The sequence below is a fragment of the Sorex fumeus genome, unplaced genomic scaffold (assembly GCF_029834395.1).
Source record: "Sorex fumeus unplaced genomic scaffold, SorFum_2.1 ptg000098l, whole genome shotgun sequence".
Lineage (NCBI taxonomy): Eukaryota > Metazoa > Chordata > Mammalia > Eulipotyphla > Soricidae > Sorex > Sorex fumeus.
The window spans coordinates 87,043,397-87,063,862 of record NW_026606155.1 but is presented as its reverse complement, the minus strand read 5'-3'; the positions used below and the strand labels follow the sequence as shown (position 1 = coordinate 87,063,862).

At 40.1% G+C, this 20,466-nt stretch overlaps 1 protein-coding gene across 1 annotated transcript in view; it reads left to right on the top strand.

Annotated features, from left to right (window-relative positions):
• The window catches only part of UBR1 (ubiquitin protein ligase E3 component n-recognin 1), a 160,881-nt gene that overhangs the window by 51,859 nt on the left and 88,556 nt on the right, over window positions 1-20,466 (top strand). The window contains exons 11-14 of the mRNA XM_056133371.1: window positions 4,857-4,955; window positions 5,913-6,070; window positions 11,572-11,671; window positions 12,896-13,024. Of these exons, the coding sequence (XP_055989346.1) occupies window positions 4,857-4,955; window positions 5,913-6,070; window positions 11,572-11,671; window positions 12,896-13,024 (486 nt within the window). The remainder of the gene's footprint in view (window positions 1-4,856; window positions 4,956-5,912; window positions 6,071-11,571; window positions 11,672-12,895; window positions 13,025-20,466) is intronic.

Sequence of the window (20,466 nt, the reverse complement as noted above, 5' to 3'; positions counted from 1 at the left end):
GCTTAAGGGTTCCTGGGAATGTACCTGGGCAGTGCCCAGGATTTCAAGATGGTCATTATTCAAGGACACCTGTGTACCAAGTTCAAGAGGCCTGAGCAGCTGTCAGCACTCCAAAGTCACCAGTATCAGCAATCAGGTTGTCACAGTAGTGCAAACCTAGGTGGCAGTTTGGGACCCTGTGCCAGGGTAGGTTTGAGAGGACGCTGGAATTTCAGTCCTAGCTGGTGGCAAGGTGTGGTTTTGGTGATACCTTGATATCCCAGGTTAAAGTTCTGCATCTCAGAATTCTCTTCCTGATTGCTTGTTTGTCTGAGGTAGCACTTCTTTTTTTAAAAGGTTTATCTGTCTCGGCAGAGCCTGGCAAGCTATCCGTGGTCTATGCCAAATAGACCAAATTGATATGCCAAATCCAGTAATAAATGGATCTCATTTCCCTAACCCTGAATATGCAGAGTCGAGAAGGATATGGAAGGAGAGGCTGATAAAACACCAAGGCAGACATAGGCTGCCAAAACGCAGAAAAACAAAAATGATTGTCTGTACTTTTAATGCTCGTATGCTGGCATCCGCTGCATCCATTGAAGACCTTATGGTACAAGCACGAAAGATCAAGTACGACATCATTGGTCTGACCGAAACGAGAAGACATCAATCCCATCATGCTGTTTTCAACACTGGAGAAGAACTGTTCCTTGGAACATGTGATAAAAGAGGCGTCGGTGGTGTCGGTATCCTTGTCAACACAAACTTAGTCACGAGCATTGATTCATTTGAATGCCTAACAACCCGAATCTGACGATTACACTTGAATAAATGTGGCTCACTACCAGCAGTTTCTATCTTTGTTGTCTATGCACCAACATCCAGTTATGGTGAAAGAGAAACTGAGAAATTCTACATGGAGCTGGAGAAATTCTATAAAGAAGATCACACCTTCTACAAGATCATTGTCGGTGATTTTAATACCAAGATAGGACCAAGAAGATCAGTTGATGAACTCCACATCGGAACCCATGACCTGGAATGGAACGAACAGGGTGACAGACTGTCTGAGTTCATCATGTCAACCAAAACCTTCCATGGTAACTCACAATTCCAAAAGGCTGAATCTAAACGTTGGACATGGGAGTCTCCCGATGGACGGTTCCACAATGAAATAGACCACATCATATTCAATCGGCGGTTTTGCCTAAACGATGTTGCTGTTGTCCCAAAATTCCAAACGGGATCAGACCACCGTCTTCTTCGTGCAAAATTCTACCTCACAGAACGAGGAGAAAAGAATGCAAGGTTTAAGAAGAGGACTCCCAGAACAACCACCAACTGGGAACTCTTTGGCTCTGTTGCGGCAACATGGGAAGATGCCGTCATTGACAACATTGATGAGGAATACGATCGAATGATTCAGCACCTCCATGATTGTGCAAGGAATGCCAAGAGAGAGATAACCACAAAAAACCGTCTTTCTTCGAACACTCTTGAACTTATTCGCCAACGTGGCTTGGCACGTGCCTCAGGCAACCACAAGCAAACGTCCGAACTGGCAAAACAGTGCAGAGAAGCCATCAAGGATGACCTCAAAAACAGGAGAGCAGCAGTACTGGTAGATGCAGCAGAAGCTGGGAAAAACATTCGTAATGCCCGCCTGTCCTTCACCAACTACAAAACCAAGATGACTGCCCTCCGACATCATGATGGATCTATCACATCTTCCAGAAGGGCAATGGAGAAGATTATTCATGACTTCTACTCAGATCTCTTTAATAGCCACATCCACTTGCCCACATACCACATACCACATGATGGATATGTCGTTCCCAATGTTCTCCCTTCCGAAATCCAACATGCCATCTCGTCGGTAAAGAAACAAAGAGCACCTGGCCCAGACAAGATCAGACCTGAACACCTGAAGAACTTACCATCAGTACTCATCAATACATTGGCTCGACTCTTCACACGCTACCTGTCTGAATGCAAGGTTCCATCCCAATGGAAAACCAGCAAGACTGTACTACTATACAAGAAAGGAGACATCCACGACATTGGCAACTATCGCCCAATCTGCCTATTGTCTGTCATCTACAAACTATTCACTCGAGTCATCCTGAATAGGATTAGCAGAACACTAGATGAAGGACAACCATGTGAACAAGCTGGATTCCGAAAAAGATTCAGTACCATCGACCATATCCACACAATAACCAAGCTCATTGAGGTATCTCGGGAGTTCAAGATGCCGCTCTGCTTAACGTTCATTGATTTAAAGAAGGCCTTTGATTCTGTTGAGACGGATGCGGTCATGGAAGCCCTAGCCAATCAGGGCGTACAAACTCAATACATCAGGATCCTTTGTGAGCTCTATTGCGGATTCACTACCAAGATCTCACCATTCTACAAAGAAGTAATCATCCATATCAAGAGAGGGGTTCGGCAGGGTGATACCATTTCACCAAAACTCTTCAGTGCCACCCTCGAGAACATCATGCGGCAACTGGAATGGGAAAACATGGGAGTGAAGATAGATGGTCGGCAACTACACCACCTCCGCTTTGCTGATGACATCGTTCTAATAACACCAAACATCAACCAAGCGGCACAAATGCTGAACGACTTTGACCGTGAATGTGGAAAGGTCGGACTACAGCTGAATCTTACGAAGACAATGTTTATGAGAAACAGCCTTGTTCCTGACACTCCATTCGCTCTCAACGGAACCACCATCTCCGAATGCAACAGTTATATATACCTAGGTCGAGAAATCAACATGATGAATGACCTGGCACCTGAGTTGCGCAGGAGGAAGAGAGCGGCTTGGAATGCCTTCAAGAGCATTGAAGAAATAACTAAAAGGACAAAGAACCTCCAGCTACGAGCACATCTCTTTGATTCCACTATTCTTCCTGCATTAACATATGCCTCAGAGACCTGGACCCTACGAAAACAGGATGAGAACACTATTCGGGTCTCTCAAAGAGGAATCGAAAGAACTATGCTTGGAATATCACGATTCACTCAAATGAGAGATAGAATCCGGAGTTCTGATCTTCGTCAACGCTCAAGAATCAGGGACGCTGTCTCATTTGCCAAGACATCAAAAATCAGATGGGCTGGACACGTAATGAGGTTTACAGACAACCGCTGGACTAGAGCCATTACTGATTGGATTCCATGAGACATCAAAAGATCACGTGGACGCCCACCTATAAGATGGTCAGACTTCTTCGTCAAGACCCTAAATGATCGGTTTGAGGCTCTACATGTTCCTAAAACGAACAGATACCATTGGGCTACACTAGCACGCAACCGGGATGAATGGAGACGTTACTGGCACCCGCTCGAATAAATCGATGAATAACGGGGATTAAGTGATTAAGTGATTAAGTGATATCTGTCTCTTGTCTGCTCAGTTCAAGTCCTTTATCTCTGATTGTAGAAACTTTTTCAGGGTTTCAGGTGAGTTTCTGTGTAGATTAATGTGAGTTTGGTATAGAGCTGCTAATATCAAAGAGGGCGGTAAACACATTTTCTTCCGGTCTATCCACTTAGGCTTCACCCTCTTAACACTCTTTCTTTCTTTCTTTCTTTCTTTCTTTCTTTCTTTCTTTCTTTCTTTCTTTCTCCTTCCTTCCTTCCTTCCTTCCTTCCTTCCTTCCTTCCTTCCTTCCTTTCTTTCTCTTTCTTTCTATCTTTCTGGTAGGGAGTTTTGTGCCATTTAGCAGTGCTCATGGCTTACTCTTGGCTCTGTGTTAAGGAATCAATCCCCACACCCACATTGCACAAGGGACCCGTTTGGTGCTGAGAGTCAAACTCAGGTCATCTATGTGCAAGATGGCCTTAACCCCTCTACTGTCTCTACAGTCCATTAATACATTTTTTTCCTTATAAAAGCAGTTACCCTTACTTGGGATTTTTTGTACACAATAGTTACTGCATAAACTTTGTAGGAGTTCTAGTACAGTGTTTCTCAATCTTTTTCTCACAGTCCCCTTCCCCCTCCCTTTCTGGCTTTGTTTCCTTCTCGTGGTCTACTGATTGTCCTCCTCTTTCTCATGTGTGGCCCCAGTTAATGGAGTTTTTATCTGCCGCTCCCTTTGGCCTTTGAGGTCCACAGGGGTCTGTATAGCTCCAGATTAACACTGTTATAGTGGATAAAATGACTTTGTATAGTTCAGTGATCAAGCACTGCTTACTCATAGTATATACTTTATATATGACTGTAACTTTATTTTATTTTTATTTATGTTTTTGCTTTTTTGGGTCACATCCGGCAATGCACAGGGGTTAGTTCTGGATCATGCACTCAGGAATTACTCCTGGCGGTGCTCAAGGGACCATATGGGATTCTGGGAATCGAACCCAGGTCGGTCGCATGCAAGGCAAAAGCCCTACCCGCTGTGCTATTGCTCCAGCCCCTATGCATTCTTTTTAAGACCGAATTTTAATCTGATTGTATTTCTGGGTCTTACCTGATTTTTCTTAATGCTTTATAAATATAGCCCCATTTGGACAGCATCCACTAAAGGTTTTCCTTCATTCCTTTCTCATGGAGAAAGGAATATACTGCAGTATTATAGTATTTCCTGTTTGCAAAAGGATTAACTTACTTTTGTAGTTACTTGTGATTTTTACCTGTGTTTTTATGTATTGTTTTTTACATCTAACATTAGTGACTGAGTAGCTGAATCTATATCTGGTCTTTTGTTTGTTCTCTTTCTAAGAAAATTTTGTTGACCATAATAACTTAATAAATAGACGTTGTAGTACTTGTCGTCTGTTGTCAGCATCTGTTAAAATTGGAATTTTCGAAGTTTTTGTTGGTAATTTGCAATTGGTTATTTACTTATTGTATCTTTCAGTATTATAAACAGTTGCAAAAAGAATACATCAGTGATGATCATGACAGAAGTATCTCTATAACTGCACTCTCAGTTCAGATGTTCACTGTTCCTACTCTGGTATGTACTATTTTTTTCATGCTTTCTGTTCCCCTCCACTGCTCCCTCCCCTCCAAGAATTTTGCTTTGTGTTGAGTAAACTTAAAGTGATGCCAAAATTCCTTATCTTTGAAGGTGAGGTCCAGAGATGTTTCTCAATTCTGAAGTTACTTGTAACAGTTTAAATACTAAAGCAAGGCAGAAAAAATAGTATAGGAGTTAAGGCACTTATACCCCCCAAAATCAATTTTAAATACCAAAACAAATTTCTTAGAAGTTTTCAATTATTTTGATAGAGAAAGCAGAAGAGTTGAATAGATTATTGTGTGATACCAATATGCAGATAATCTGAGAAATGGGCTTGAAGTGTCCAAAAGGATGTTTTCTAGTGGATTTTTTTTTTTTAAGAAAATGCTTATTGGAAATTGCTGTTCTGTAAAACTGTGAAAGTAACTTTAGTAATGCTCGAGCTCAGTAAACAATCATTAGAAATGACTAACCAATCAGATGAATGAATAATCACATATCCTAATGGGTTATGTGATAATATAATATCACTTGATCACATGACATCCTGTTACTCATCGATTTGCTCTAGCGGGTGCCAGTAACACTCCATTCATCCCTGTTGCTTGCTAGTGTAGCCCAATGGCATCTGCTTGCTCCAGGAACACGAAGAGCCTCAAACCGTTCCTTCAGGGTCTTTTTTTTTTTTTTTTGCTTTTGGGGCCACACCCAGCATTGCTCAGGGGTTACTCCTGGCTCTGCACTCAGAAATTCTGGTGGTGCTCAGGGAACCATATGGGATACTGGGAATTGAACTTGGGTCGCCCGCGTAAAAGGCAAACGCCCTACCCGCAGTGCTATTGCTCCAGTCCCTCGTTCAGTCTTGACGAAGAAGTCTGATCATTTCGTAGGTGGGGGGCCTCGTATCTACAGTAATATAAGTGAAGATAATATTCTTAAAATTTTCTACAGGCTCGACATCTTATTGAAGAGCAGAATGTTATCTCCATCATTACTGAAACTCTGCTAGAAGTTTTGCCTGAGTACTTGGACAGAAATAATAAATTCAACTTCCAGGGTTATAGCCAGGACAAATTGGGAAGAGTATATGCAGTAATATGTGATCTAAAGTAAGTTGTTCAAGTCAAAAAGGTGAGGTTATCTATTAAATGCAGTATGCTTATTTGTTGTCTTCTGAACTTTTGATCCCTTTAGTTCTAGTATTGAACCAAACTTAGAGTCACATGACATATCATATTGGAAATTATTGGTTCTAAAAGGAAATACGTTTGTTTTCTTTTACTTGGGGGCCAAGCCAGTGATGCTTAGGGGTTACACCTGACTCTATACTCATGAATTACTTCTGGTGGTGCCCAGGTGACCATATAGGATGCTGGGGATCAAACTTGGGTTAGCCATTAGCCATGTGCCAGGCAAGCACCCTACCCACTGTACCCACTGTACCAACTGTATCCGCTGTACCTATATCCCTAGCTTATAAAAGGAAATATTTTTTTATTTTAGAAATCTGTGTGACTATATCAGAATTATAACATATGAACTATTCAATTTAAGAATAGATTAAGACAGAGCCAGAGAAATAGTATAGGGACTAAGGTATTTTACTTTACATTCCACCCAATGTGGTTTGTATCCCTGGAACTACATATGGTCCTCTGAATACCAGCAGGGCTCATGCCTGAGCGCAGAGCCAGGAATAGACTCTGAGCATTACTGGGTGTTTCCCCAAAACCAAAATAAAATAATAGACAAATACATATTTCTAGTCCCTGGATTGGAGGAGGTCATTCTAATTTTTCTTCTAATGTATATGTAGGACTTAAAGAAGTAGAAAAAAGTTGCCTTTCAAACCGAGTTAGATTTTGTTTAGTCTGTTTAAAAAAATACATTTGACATGTCTCTAGAACTGTGCCTTGGATCTTGGTATTATTAAGGAAAATGCTTTGACTTTCCAGATGCCTCAGTTTCTAAATAGGATAATTGAAGTTCAGTAAGTAGTTGTCATTTCTTCAGTATCAAATGATGGTATTCTTCAGTATCAAATGATGAATTCAGTAGAGGATCACCATCTAGCCAACATGTTTCACATGTTAAGTATAAAAAACAAAAAAAAACATGGGCCAGAGTGATAGAACAGTGGGTGTGATGTTTGACTTGCACTCAGCTGACCCAGTTTCAATCCCTGGCACCCCACATGGTACCCTGAACCCTGCCAAAAGTGATTCCTGAGCAGAGCCAAGAGCCTTGCTGGGTATAGTCCAAGAACAAAAAACAAAACAACAACAAAAAGAAAGAACAGAAACTTTCAATAGCAATACTTAGTTATCAGTATTAAATAATTCATCATTTCTTGGTCTAGTATATTGGAAAAAATATCTTTACTATAGCCTTCATTATGGTGAAATATTTTTGTAACAGTTATTTTAATACTTGGAGAATGGCATATGATCACAATACTTGTTCCATTTTAATGTAATTTAGCATATTATATCTCTAAGTATAATTATTTTCTCTGATAAAATAATTTAAAGCCTATATATCCTTGAATACTTACTCATATGTTAAAACTGTAGGGTGCCAAGTTAGAAGTAACTGTAAAGTGATCCCATTCTTGTGATGCTTTTAACTAATTGCAGATGTCTCTAATGTTCTCTTGAAAGAAAAAATGTTATTTGAGCATATGTTCATCTGACACTAAGACATCATATATTTAATGTAATTTAATCATAAGAGTCCTGTTTCATTAGTAACTATATGGCAAGGAATTTTGCTTATTTTACTTCATCTCTTTGCAGCATTCTTCTAGGTAGATGATATAATCTTTATTTGTACATTACAAGTATTTGCCTAAGGCCAGAAAGCTGATAAGTGGCATAATGTCTTTTTCACCCTACCTTTATTGATTTACCTGTAAAATGCATCTTCTTTTTATTATATCATGTAGCCTCAAAAATACCTGAAAAGCAGGACCAGTGAGATAAAGCAAAGCTTAAAGTGCTTTGCATGTGGGAGTCCTGCCTTGGATCTCTGTCCCTGCAAGGTCCCTGGAGCATCTTTAGGAGAGGCTTCTAGGCATCACAGCTATGACCCCCAAAATAAAACACAGGAACAAAAATACCGTAAAAAGCAACAGTAAAGCTTATTTTATGGGAAATCAAATATAACCTGTGGTTTAATAATAATAAGTCCCATTTTCCCAGTCTCTCAAAAGTTGGCATCATTACTCTACCCAACCTACTGCTTAGTTCCCATTTCTCCTATAGCCCTGCTTTTATTTTTTTCTTTTCTTATTTTTAAATTTAATCATTGTGAGATACACAGATACAAAGTTGTTCATGATTTAGTTTCAGTCATACAATGTTTGAATGTGCATCCCTTCTACAGTGTACACCTTCCCACCACCAATGACCCCAGTTTCCTTCCTGCCCCCATCCCAGTCTGGTTCTGTGTCAGACACTTCTGCAATTTGTCTCATATATTTTTTTAGGCATTGTGGTTTGCAGTACTGTTACTGATGGTTATCAGTGCATATCACTTTACCTCTTTTCAGCACCTGATTCTTTTTTTTTTTTTTTTAGATTAGTTTGGAACTTTATTGCATTAGACAAAAGCATTAGAAACAGTGACTTAAGTGTGTTTGAAGTTCCTTTTTTATTCTAAAGACACGAATTTTAGAAATTCTAATTCACGAGTGTGAGGGGTGTGGGAATTACCTGTTTATTTATGTTTGGGGACCATGCCTGTTCATGCTCAGGAGCTATTTTTGCCTATGTACTCAGGAGTGACCCCTGGTGTCAGCACCTGGTTCTTGTCCAGAGTATTAATTTCCATCTATCATTGTTGATTCCTCCGCCCCTCTCAGAGAGCCTGGCAAGCTATCAAGAGTATCTCACCCACAGCAAAGCCTGGCAAGCTACCCGTGACGTATTTGATATGCCAAACACAGTAACAACAAGTCTCACAATGGAGACGTTACTGGGGCTGCTCGAACAAATCGATGAACAATGGGAGGACAGTTGCTACATTGTCATAGTGGTGGTCCATTCTCTGTCTTAATTGCACTCCTCAGCCCTGCTTTAAATCAGTTACAAATAACCATGAATATTTAACTTCATTTGATCATTTCCATAATAAAATCTAAATTCTTCTAGTAATTTTAATCTTACATAATCTGACCTTATATTTTCCTGATCTGACTCTAAAATGAGTTGTATTAGTTTAGACAAGCTTTGCTCAGCCTATCTCTGGGAACTTTCACTTTCTTTATTGACAGGGGTTAAGGAGTGATGGTATGCACACCCAGTAGTGCTCAGGGATCACTCCTGGTGGTATTCAGGGGACCATATGGGGTGCTAGGGATCAAATCAGGATTAGCTACATGCAAGGTAGAAGGCAAACATCATACCTCCTGTGCTGTCGCTCTGACCCAGGAAATTTTCACTTTTTCAAAGTCCATCCACTTAACCTGTAACTAACCCCTTCCAAATATAAGAATGTGTTTTCTGGGCCAGGGATATAACTCAGCAGAACATTTCCCTTGCCTTGTGAGTTCAACACCTGGTACTGCAAAAGCAAAAACAAATATAAGAATGTGTCTTTGTTTTGTTTTGTTTTGTTTCTTTGCTTTTTAATTTATTTTGATTTTTAATTTTTTTAATTAATTCTTTTTATTAAATCATGGTGAGATACAAGTAGAAGGCTGTTCATGATTGGGTTTCAGTTATATAATGTTCTACTATGGCAGGAACTATTCTTTCTCTCCTGAATGTGCCAGATCTCGTCTTTCATTTAAAAAATGTTTATTATACACTGTGATTTACTAAATTCAGAATGCTTCTTATTTTATATTATTTTATAGCTTTCATTCTTTGGTTCTGATTTCCACTTTGTTAAGAATTTTATTTCTTATTTAATTTGTAGTGTTCATAGACAGCAGTCTTATCAGTCAAGTATCCTGGACAAAATTACATCGTTTCTTTAATCTGTATCATTTTAGTATTTAAATCCACTACTAAATTATTACGTTCTCTGCTGAACTTTTTAAATTGAATGCATAGCTGATTCTCAGCTAACAAGGTTCAATACAAGGGCCTATGAATGCATTGCTACTTGGACCTTTGGGCCAGTGATAACTGAGGCCACCCTAGTGCTGCTTGAGGAAGTGCTAAAGGGCAACATGTGTTTCCAGGATTGAACCAAGATCAGGCAATTGCCCTAATTGCTTTACTATCACATGACATCCCAATAATGTTTAATAAATACCAATAATTCGTTCCTGAGATATCATTCCATCATAAATGTTGGTTCCTTTGTATATGAAACTGGTCATTGTCTATGTAGCAAAAAGGCAATGTTCTTGTAAATTGTACAGTAAATGGATCTTAAATTTCTTAAAATGTATATATGCAAGCCAAGATGACATAGGTACTTATATTCTTCTTGGGTTCTCGGTTAAAAAAAATATGTTCCAGATCACCTGATTTTCCTCCTCTGTTCTTTCCCAATAAAGATAGTAGCACTATATTTATTGTGCTAAAATCATGTACCAGGGAATGAGTAGATCTGGGGAAACAGTTCAGAATATTCATAATGATAAATAAATCTCTTGTCGTTATACAGTGAACAACAGTGTGTTGAAACCTCTTAGACCAAATTACATGTTGTGAGTTTTTTCCTAATTCTTTTGACTACATGTCTTTGTGGCAAAGATACATATTTTAATAGACAACAATAGTTTTGGTTTACAGAATATTCTGAAATACAAGTAGCAAATATTGTGCATCTAGTGTTTTGACTTGGTATTTTGAGCTAATACACTGCCAACTAGTTTTTTGGATGAAGGATGTGAATAGTCCAAGGAAATCTATAATCTGCTGCAGCAGGCTAGATTTCTTCTAGGTTTATGTTCTTGTTTTTAAATAGGGACCACATACTGACGACTTCAAGGATCAAGGCTGTTGAAGCCACTCAAAGCACTATTAGGGCTCAGTAATGCAGTGTTACTTGGTCCTGGAAGTACTGGTAGCAGCCAGGGCAACATTCAAAAGTGATCCCAGAGGGAACATGTGGTACTGGGGAATCAAACTCAGAGCCTCACATGTGAGGCATGTGCTCTATCACGTGAGCTCTCTTCAGCCTCTTCTAGGTTCACTTAATTAGACTAACTTCTGATTGGAGAAATCAGGCTTAATATCTGCCTTGTGTAAGAGCATTCACATTTTTCTGGTTTTATCTAAAGCAGAATAAATCTAGTTCTGTTCATAGTTTCTAGTTAATGTAAGAAATTAAATAATTTTGAGACTGGAGCAACAGTACAGTGCATAGAATGTGCATAGAATGTTTACCTTGCACACCTGGGTTCAATCCCTAGTATCTCATACGGTTTCCTAAGCCCACCAGGCATGATCCCTGAGTACAGAGCCCAAAGAAAGCCCCTCTGAACCACTGGGTGTGGCTGTAATCCCCAACGACCACTCCCACACACATCCCAAAAAGAAAAGAAATAATTTTGACGAATAAACCTCATTTGTAGCCCTGAGAATTTAATTTAATTTAATTTATTATCTTAAGATAGATAAGGAAATGATTCTTTGTCTTCTTGTTATTATAGGTATATCCTGATCAGCAAACCCACAGTATGGACAGAAAGATTAAGAATGCAGTTCCTTGAAGGTTTTCGATCGTTTTTGAAGATTCTTACCTGTATGCAGGTTTGTTGATTCTTCTATGCATCACTATGATAAATTCGTTTTTTAAAATTCAACCATGGTTTTAATTTTTTTCCAGGAAAGTGTCTTTTATTAGGTAAGGAATATGTATAGTAGAGCAGAAATAAAATTTGAATATCATTGTACTAATCTTACTTTAAGAGCCGTTTCTACATTCTTTTGTTTACTGTTACTATTAATTTTTATCATGTAATCCTGCAGTAAGCATTTTACAAGCATTGTCTGTTTTGAGCCCAGTCTCATGAGGTAATTACTGTAGCACCGTAGACCCATTGTTCATCAGGTTGCTCCAGTGGGCGCCAGTAACATCTCCATTTGTCCCAACCCTGAGATTTTAGTAGCCTCTCCTTACTTGTCTTTCCCAATGGCCATATTGGAGGCTCGTTCAGGGTCAGGCGAATGAGGCCCGTTATTAGTTACTGTTTTTTGATATATTTGATATATCCATGGGTAACTTGCCAGGCTCTGCCATGTGGGCAGGATACTCTTGTTAGCTTGCCGGGCTCTCTGAGAAGGATGAAAGCTTGGTGACCTGGGTTCCTCTGCTGGTTCCTTCATGCGTGAAGCTTGTCTGAGCTTGTGGAGAGTGGCCTTGAGCATGGCTGTGGCTGGATTCTGGAGGTTTTCGGCTGCCAGGGTTCTGCTTGGGGTGGAGAGGGAGACTCAACCTGCCCCCCTCCAAGGGGCCCCGGTGAAGACAGCCTGGCGCAGGAGCAGGAGATTCCACTAGTATTACTGTTAGTAGCACTGTAGCACTGTTCTCCTGTTGTTCACTCGATTTTCTCAAGCAGGCCCAGTAACGTCTCCATTGTGAGACTTCGTTGTTACTGTGTTTGGCATATTAAATACATCACGGTAGCTTGCCAGGCTTTGCCGTGCGGGCAAGATACTCTTGGTAGTTTGCGGGCTCTCTGAGAGGGGCGGAGGAATCGAACTTGGGTGGCCGGGTGAGCCGTGTGCAAGGCAAATGCCCTACTGCTGTGCTTTAATATCCCCTTTTTATATATATAAGGGAATTGAAGAGGAGTAATATAATCAGGTCTCACAGCTAGCAATTGACAGAACTGGAATTTGACCCATGCATTTTAACCTCAACAGCCTGTAAAGAAACTGCATATATGAGCATGAATTCGGATATATTTTGTGTTTTAACAGTAAATGAGCAGTGAGCAGACTGATAAGGATGTGTTAACCACACTTTTGCAGGGAATGGAGGAAATCAGAAGACAGGTTGGTCAACACATTGAGGTGGATCCCGACTGGGAGGCTGCCATTGCTATACAGATGCAATTGAAGAATATTTTACTTATGTTCCAAGAGTGGTGTGCATGTGATGTAAGTAACATTATTAGTAGGATCAGAGCCTTTTAATTATTCTGATGGTTATTAATAGAATCAGTAGGTTACAACATCCTCGATGTAAAGTTTTATTGTTTAAGTAGTCTCATGTATTTGAATTTGTCATGTTAAATTTAGGAGGAAAGTTCAGGGTTTTTTTTTTGTGATTGATTAGAAAATGAACTCTGTTCAGGGCCACAGAGAGTACAGCAAGTAGGGCACTGCCTTACACGTGGCTGACCCTGGATCAGTCCCTGGCACCCCATATGGTCTACCAAGTCCCACCAAAAGTAATTTCTAACCACAGAGCAAAGAGTAAGCCCTGAGCATTGCAAGGTGTGGCCCAACACCCTTCACCCAAAAAAAAAAAAAGAAAACTACCCCTAAAATTAATTAAAAAATATAGAACTAATGGATCTGGAGCGATAGTATAGTGGGTAGAGTATTTGCCTTGCATGTGGCTACCAGGTTCAATTCCTACATCCTATATGGTCCCCTGAGCACTGCCGGGAGTAATTCCTGACTGCAAAGCCAGGAGTAACCCTTGTGCATCGCTGGGTGTGACCCAAAAAGCAAAAAAAAAAAAAAAAAAAAAAATAGAGCTAATATATTACTTTAAGCAAAATTTTAGACCACATCCCTCTTTATTTATTTATTTTTTTATTAGTGAAACACCATGAGGTACAGTTATAGACTTACAAATTTTTGTGCTTGGGTTTCAGTTATACAATGATCAAGTACCCATTCCTCCACCAGCACCCATCCTCCACCACCATGGGTCCCAGCATCCCTCTCACCTCCCCATCCCCCCCCTCCCACCCTGCCTCTGTGGCAGGGCATTCCCCCTTGTTCTCTCTTCTTTTGAGTCCTGTGTTTTGCAAGAGAGGCATTGAGTGGCAGTCTTGTTTGGTCTATAGTCTACTTTCAGCATGCTTCTCCCACCCTGGGAGGATCCTCCCAACACCCTTTATTTGGTGCTCTCTTCTCTATCTGAGCTTCCTTTTCCCCTAGCACGTGTGGCTGGCCTCCAAGTCATGGAGCAAAATTCCTGGTACTATTCTCAGCCACTCCTGGGTGTTAGTCTCCCATCTTGTTGCTTTATGTTCCCCAGATGAATGCAGTCTTTCTGTGTCTATCCCGCTCTTTCTGACTCATTTCGCTTAACATGATACTCCATATTGTACCACTTGTATGTAAATTTCATGACTTCATCTTTTCTAACAGCTACATAGTGCTCCATTGTGTAAATGAACCAAAGTTTCTTTAACCAGTCATCTGTTCTCGGGCACTCAGGTTTTTTCCAGATTTTGGCTATTGTAAAGAGTGCTGCAATGAACAAACAATTGCAGATGTCACTTCGACTATACTTTTTTGCCTCTCTGGAATATATTTCCAGGAGTGGTATTGCTGGGCAAATGGGAGATCATATTCTAATTTTTTGAGAATCGTCCATACTGTTTTCCAAAAGGGTTGGACCAGTCGGCATTCCCACCAGCAGTGAAGGAGGGTCCCTTTCTCGTCACATCCGCACCAGCACTGGTTGCTTTTGTTCTTTTGGATGTGGGCCAGTCTCTATGGTGTGAAATGATATCTCATTTTTGTTTTGATCTGCATCTCTCTGATGATTAGTGATGTAGAGCATTTTCTCATGTGCCTTTTTGCCATTCGGATTTCTTCTTTGCCAAAATTTCTGTTCATTTCCTCGCCCCATTTTTTGATGGGGTTGGGTGCTTTCTTCTTGTGGAGTTCAATCAGTACCTTGTATATCCTTGATATCAACCCCTTGTCGGATGTGTATTTGGCGAATATCCTTTTTCATTCTGTAGACTGTCTTTGTATTTTGGTCACTGTTTGTTTTGAGGTGCAGAAGCTTTTTAGTTTAAGATAGTCCCATTTGTCTATCTCTGTTTTCACTTGCTTGGCCAGTGGCATGACATCTTTGAAGATACCATTAGCTTCAATATCATTGAGGGTTTTGCCAACTTTGTTTTCAGTGAACTTTATGGATTCCGGTCTGATGTTGAGGTCATAAATCCATTTTGATCTTACTTTTGTGCATGGTGTTAGGCAGAGATCAGAGCCCACTTTTTTGCATGTAGCCGTCCAGTTTTGCCAGCACAATTTATTAAAGAGACTTTCACTGCTCCGTTTCACTTTTCTTGCCCCCTTATGGAAGATTAGATGATCATATGCTTGGGAGGAGATGTCAGTATATTCAACTCTGTTCCATTGGTCTGCAGCTCTGCCTTTGTTCCAGTACCATGCTGTTTTAATTACTACTGCTTTGTAGTAGAGCTTGAAGTTAGGCAGGTTGATTCCTCCCATTTTCTTTTCCCCAAGAATTGCTTTAGCTATTCCTGGGGGCTTATTGTTCCATATAAATTTCAGGAGTGTTTGCTCCATTTCTTTGAAGAATGTCATGGGTATCCTTATAGGATTGCATTGAATTTGTACAGTGTTTTGGGAAGTATTGCCATTTTGACAATGTTGATTCTCCCTATCCATGAGCAGGGGATATTTTTCCATTTCCTCGTGTCCTCTTTTATTTCCTGAAGTAGTGTTTTGTATTTTTCTTTGTACAGGTCCTTTACTTCCTTAGTTAAGCTGATTCCCAGGTACTTGATTTTCTGGGGCACAATTGTGAATGGGATTTTTTTCTTCATGTCACTTTCTTATCTTTCACTGTTTGTGTATAGGAAAGCCATGGATTTTTGGGTATTGATTTTGTAGCCTGCAATACAAGTATATTATTTCTAGGAGTTTCTTGGTAGAGATTTTAGGGTTCTCTAAGTATAGTATCATATCATCTGCGAATAGTGAGAGCTTGATTTCTTCCTTCCCTACCTGGATGCCCAATATCTTTTCCTTGTCTAATCGCTATTGCACGTACTTCCAGTACTATATTGAACAGTAGTGGAGAGAGTGGGAATCCTTGTCTCATCCCTTATCTTAGGGGGAAGGCTCTCAGTTTTTCCCCATTGAGAATGATGTTTGCTGTAGGTTTGTGGTAGATGGCTTTAACTGTATTGAGGAAAGTCCCCTCTATCCCCATTTTGGCGAGGGTTTTCATCATAAATGGGTGCTGGATCTTGTCAAATGCTTTCTCTGTATCATATGATCATATGATTTTTCTTTTCTTTTATTGATATGATGGATTATGTTGATTAATTTTCGAATGTTGAACCATCCTTGCATCCCTGGGATGAATCCCACTTGGTCATGATGTATGATCTTTTTGATGAGTTGTTGAATTCTATTTGCTAGTATTTTGTTCAGAATCTTCGCATCTGTGTTCATCAGGGATATCAACCTGTAGTTTTCTTTTCTTGTGGTGTCTTTGTTTCCTTTTGGTATTAGAGAGATATGGGCTTCATAGAAACTGTTTGGGATAGTTTCTGTTTTTTCAATTTCCTGGAAAAGCTTGAGAAGAACTGGCAATAGGTGCTCTTTAAATGTTTGGAAAAATTTGCTAGTGAATCCATCTGGACCTGTGCTTTTGTTTTTTGGAAGACTTTCGATTACAGTTTTAATTTCCTTGATGTGAATAGGTCTATTCAGGTACTCTAACTTCTTGATTCAGCTTTGGGAGATGATAGGAATCCAGGAATTTATCCATTTCTTCTAGGTTCTCTTGTTTGGTGGCATACAGACTTTCAAAGTAGTCTCTGAATTTCTTTGGTTTCTGTTGTGATATCCCCATTCTTATTTCTTATTCGATTTATTAGGGTTCTCTTTCTCTGTTTCTTTGTGAGTGTTGCTAGTGGTTTATCTATCTTATTTATTTTCTTGAAGAACCAGCTCTTGGTTTCATTGATCTTTCGGATTGTTTCTTTGTTTTCCATGTCGTTGATTTCTGCTCTAAGTTTTATGATCTCTTTCCTTCTGCCCAATTTGGGCTCTTTCTGTTGTTCCTTTTCTAAGATCTTGATCCGTGAAGTCAAGTTGTTTATGTGCATCCTTTCTTCTGTCCTGAGATATGCATGCAGAGCTATAAATTTTCCCCTTAAAACGGCTTTCTCTGCATCCCATAAGTTCTGGTAGCTCGTGTCTTCATTCTCATTTGTTTCCAAGTATCTTTTGATTTCGTCCTTGACTTCCTTCCTGATTCACTCGTTGTTAAGCATTGAGTAGTTTTATTTCCAGGTGTTTGATTTGGTTCTCCGTGTCTTGTGTGATTCACTTCTATTCTCAGTGCATCATGGTCTGAAAAGATTGTTGATACTATTTCTATCTTCCTGATTCTATTTAAGTATGTTTTGTGGCCTAGGACATGGTCTATTTTGGAAAATGTTCCATGTGCACTGGAGAAGAATATGCATTCTTTCTTTTTGGGGTGTAAAGCCCTGTATAGGTCTATAAGCCCTTTCTCTTCTATTTCTTCTTTCAAAGCCAATGTTTTCTTGCTGAGTTTTGTTCATGTTGATCTATCCAGGGGTGATAAGGCGATGTTGAAATCTCCAGCTACTATTGTGTTGCTAGCAATCACGATCACGATCATGACCACCCTGTTGTTCGTCGATTGCCTCGAGCAGGTGCCAGTAACGTCTTCTTCGTCCTAGCCCTGAGATTTTTTTTTTTTTAAAGTGCCATATTCAAGGCTTTTTCAGGGTTAGGAGAATGAGACCCATCATTGTTACTGGTATTTGGCATATTGGGTATACCACGGGGAGTTTGCCAGACTCTGCCGTGTGGGCATGTTACATTTGGTAGCCTGCCAGTTTGACCGAATTAGGAATGAGATGATAAGATGTGAGTGAGTGTGATAATCTCTGGATCCTGGCCGTTGTTGGAGTTACACGACAGTTGGTGGGTGTAACTGTCTAGTTACTGGCAGGTCCAGTCCCAAACTGTACAGGCTTGGAGATCTCAGCCCCGGGTCCCACACACCTGGGTTCCTCTGTCAGTTCTTTTATGCGTGAGGCTCATCCAAGTGTGTGGAGAGTGCTCCCAGCAAGGCCTTGGTTGGGCCTCGGTGGTCTTCAGCTGTTGGGCCCTGGTGGAGACAGTCAGGCATAGGGTAGGAGACTCTGTCTTGTTCTCTCCCAGGAGCTGAGTGTGATGATCTCACATGCTAGCAATGTCCTCCTAAAATCTGTTAGCAGTTGTTTTAAATATTTAGCTGTTCCCTCATTAGGTGCGTATACATTTAAGAGTGTGATTTCTTCCTGTTGTACGTACCCCTTTATGAAGAGAAAATAGCCTTTGCTGTCCCTTTTAATCTTTTTCAATGCGAAATTAATGCTGTTGGATACTAGTATGACCACCCCAGCTTTTCTGAGGGAGCTGTTTGCTTGCAGGATTGTTTTCCATCCTTTGACTTTGAGTCTGTGTTTGCTCTGACTGTTGAAATGAGTTTCTTGTAGGCAGCAGAATGTTGGGTTCTGTCTCTTAATCCATTTTGCCACTCTGTGTCTCTTAATTGGTGAATTTAGACCATTGATGTTGACCATTATTGTTATGGGGTTTTGTGTCATCTTTCTGTGAGGGTGTGTTGTGGTTGTAGGGTTTGTCTTGTCTTATAGTAACCCCTTTAGCCCTTGTTTTAGGTTTGATTTTGAGTCTATAAAGTTCCAGAGCTGCTGTTTGTCTAGAAAATAGTGTACCATTCCTTCGATTTTGAGTGAGAGTTTAGCCAGATAGAGTATTCTTGGCGAAGCATTCATTTCAGTGGTTTTTTCACTATATCTCGCCACTGCCTTCGGGCTTGGAGGGTTTCTTCTGATAGATCTGCTGTGAATCTAAAGGTTGCTCCTTTGTATGTGATTTTCTTTTTTGCCCTTGCTGCTTGCAGTATTGTATCTCTATCGGCAGCATCGATCATTCTTACTATGATATGTCTTGGAGTGTTTTTGTCAGGGTCTCTTTTAGCTGGCACCCTTCGGGCTCCTTGAACCTGAATGTCTGCATTGTGGAGCTTTGGGAATTTTTCAACAATGGTTTGACTGTGTTTTTTTCGTTGGGATTGTTTCCCTGAGCTTCTGGTAGTCCAATGATTCTGATGTTGTTCCTCTTGGAATCATCTCCTAGGATTCTGATTCTCTGTAGAGCTATTTTGAGGTCCCTTGCCACTGTTTGTTGTTGCCTGTTGGCTTGGTGCAGCTGATCTTCCAGCTGACTGATTTTCTCTTCAGCTGCGGTCATTCTATTGTTAAGAGAAGAGACTGAGTTTTTCATTTCATCTACGGAATCTTTTAATCGTGACATTTCTGCTCTCATTTCTTCGCGTAATTTGTCGATTTTTTCTGTCATGTTACTGGATGTCTGTCTGACTGTTTCGTTGAGTTGATTGAACTTCTTCATGACTTTGTATCTGAATTCTATGTCAGAGAGGTCCCTTAGGTGAGCAGTATCGACAGAGTCTTCTAGATGGTTTTCGTTGTCCTCCCCTTGTGGTGGGGATTTGAGTTGTTTCTTCATATTGCTATGTAGGTTGGGGACTAGATTCCTTGGGTACTAGGTTCCTTAGTATGGCTAAACTACCTGCGGCCACGTAAGCGGCCACCTCCGAAAATTGGCCACGCCCACTTCTACAGAAGCCACGCCCGCTTGTGAAGAGGCCACGCCCCTACGGAAACTGGGTTTGGGACGAGAGCAGTGCAGCGTGAGGAGTAAAGAGGGGAGGGCAGATGCTCAGAACTGCTTTTCTCCACACATCCCTCTTTAAATACACTGTTCTCTCCCAGATTCCCTTTGGGGAAGATAGCACTCATTTATTTCTAGTCTGAGGAACTTGCCATTATCTAAATTAAATTATTTTACCATCTCCAATTTCATTATACTTCTCACCCTAGTCTATTCATTGATTAAATTTTTCTATCTTCAATCTTGGTCTTTTTTTCCTAATGTTTCTACCTGGGCTCTTTTTCTTAGCCTGTATTATTTTCTGAGTTTACTTCCTTATTCGTCTCCTTTGTTTTCCCACTTTCATTCATACATGTCTAATCACTTAGGACTTTACTTAGGACTTTGATATCTTTGTGAACTGTATTTTGTAACTCCTTTTCTTTTCCCTTGTCTTACTACCAGTGACAGGTCACAGGGTCAGAGTGATGACCACACCCACAGACAGAATAGATTTCAATATTGCACAATCATTTTATAGACCATTAGAGACAGAATTTTATCCAGCAGCTAGCCACAGCATATCTTTTTGGCTCCCCTCTTCCTTTTGAGGGTACACACATAATTGGTGGCAGTGAAATTCAGGTGTGGTTCATCCTGATACCTGCCACACCTTCTGAGGCCATCTGTGGTACCTGGGTTGGCTGCATGCAAGGCAAGTGCCAAACCTGCTATGCTATATCTCCAGAGCCCCCAAAACTAATTTCTAAGAGAAATATTTCTATAACTTATTTCATTTTATGGTTTTATCTCTTAAGATAAAATTAATAAATTACATCTTAAATAGTAACCTTTATAGTTATCTAAATTTAAATTTT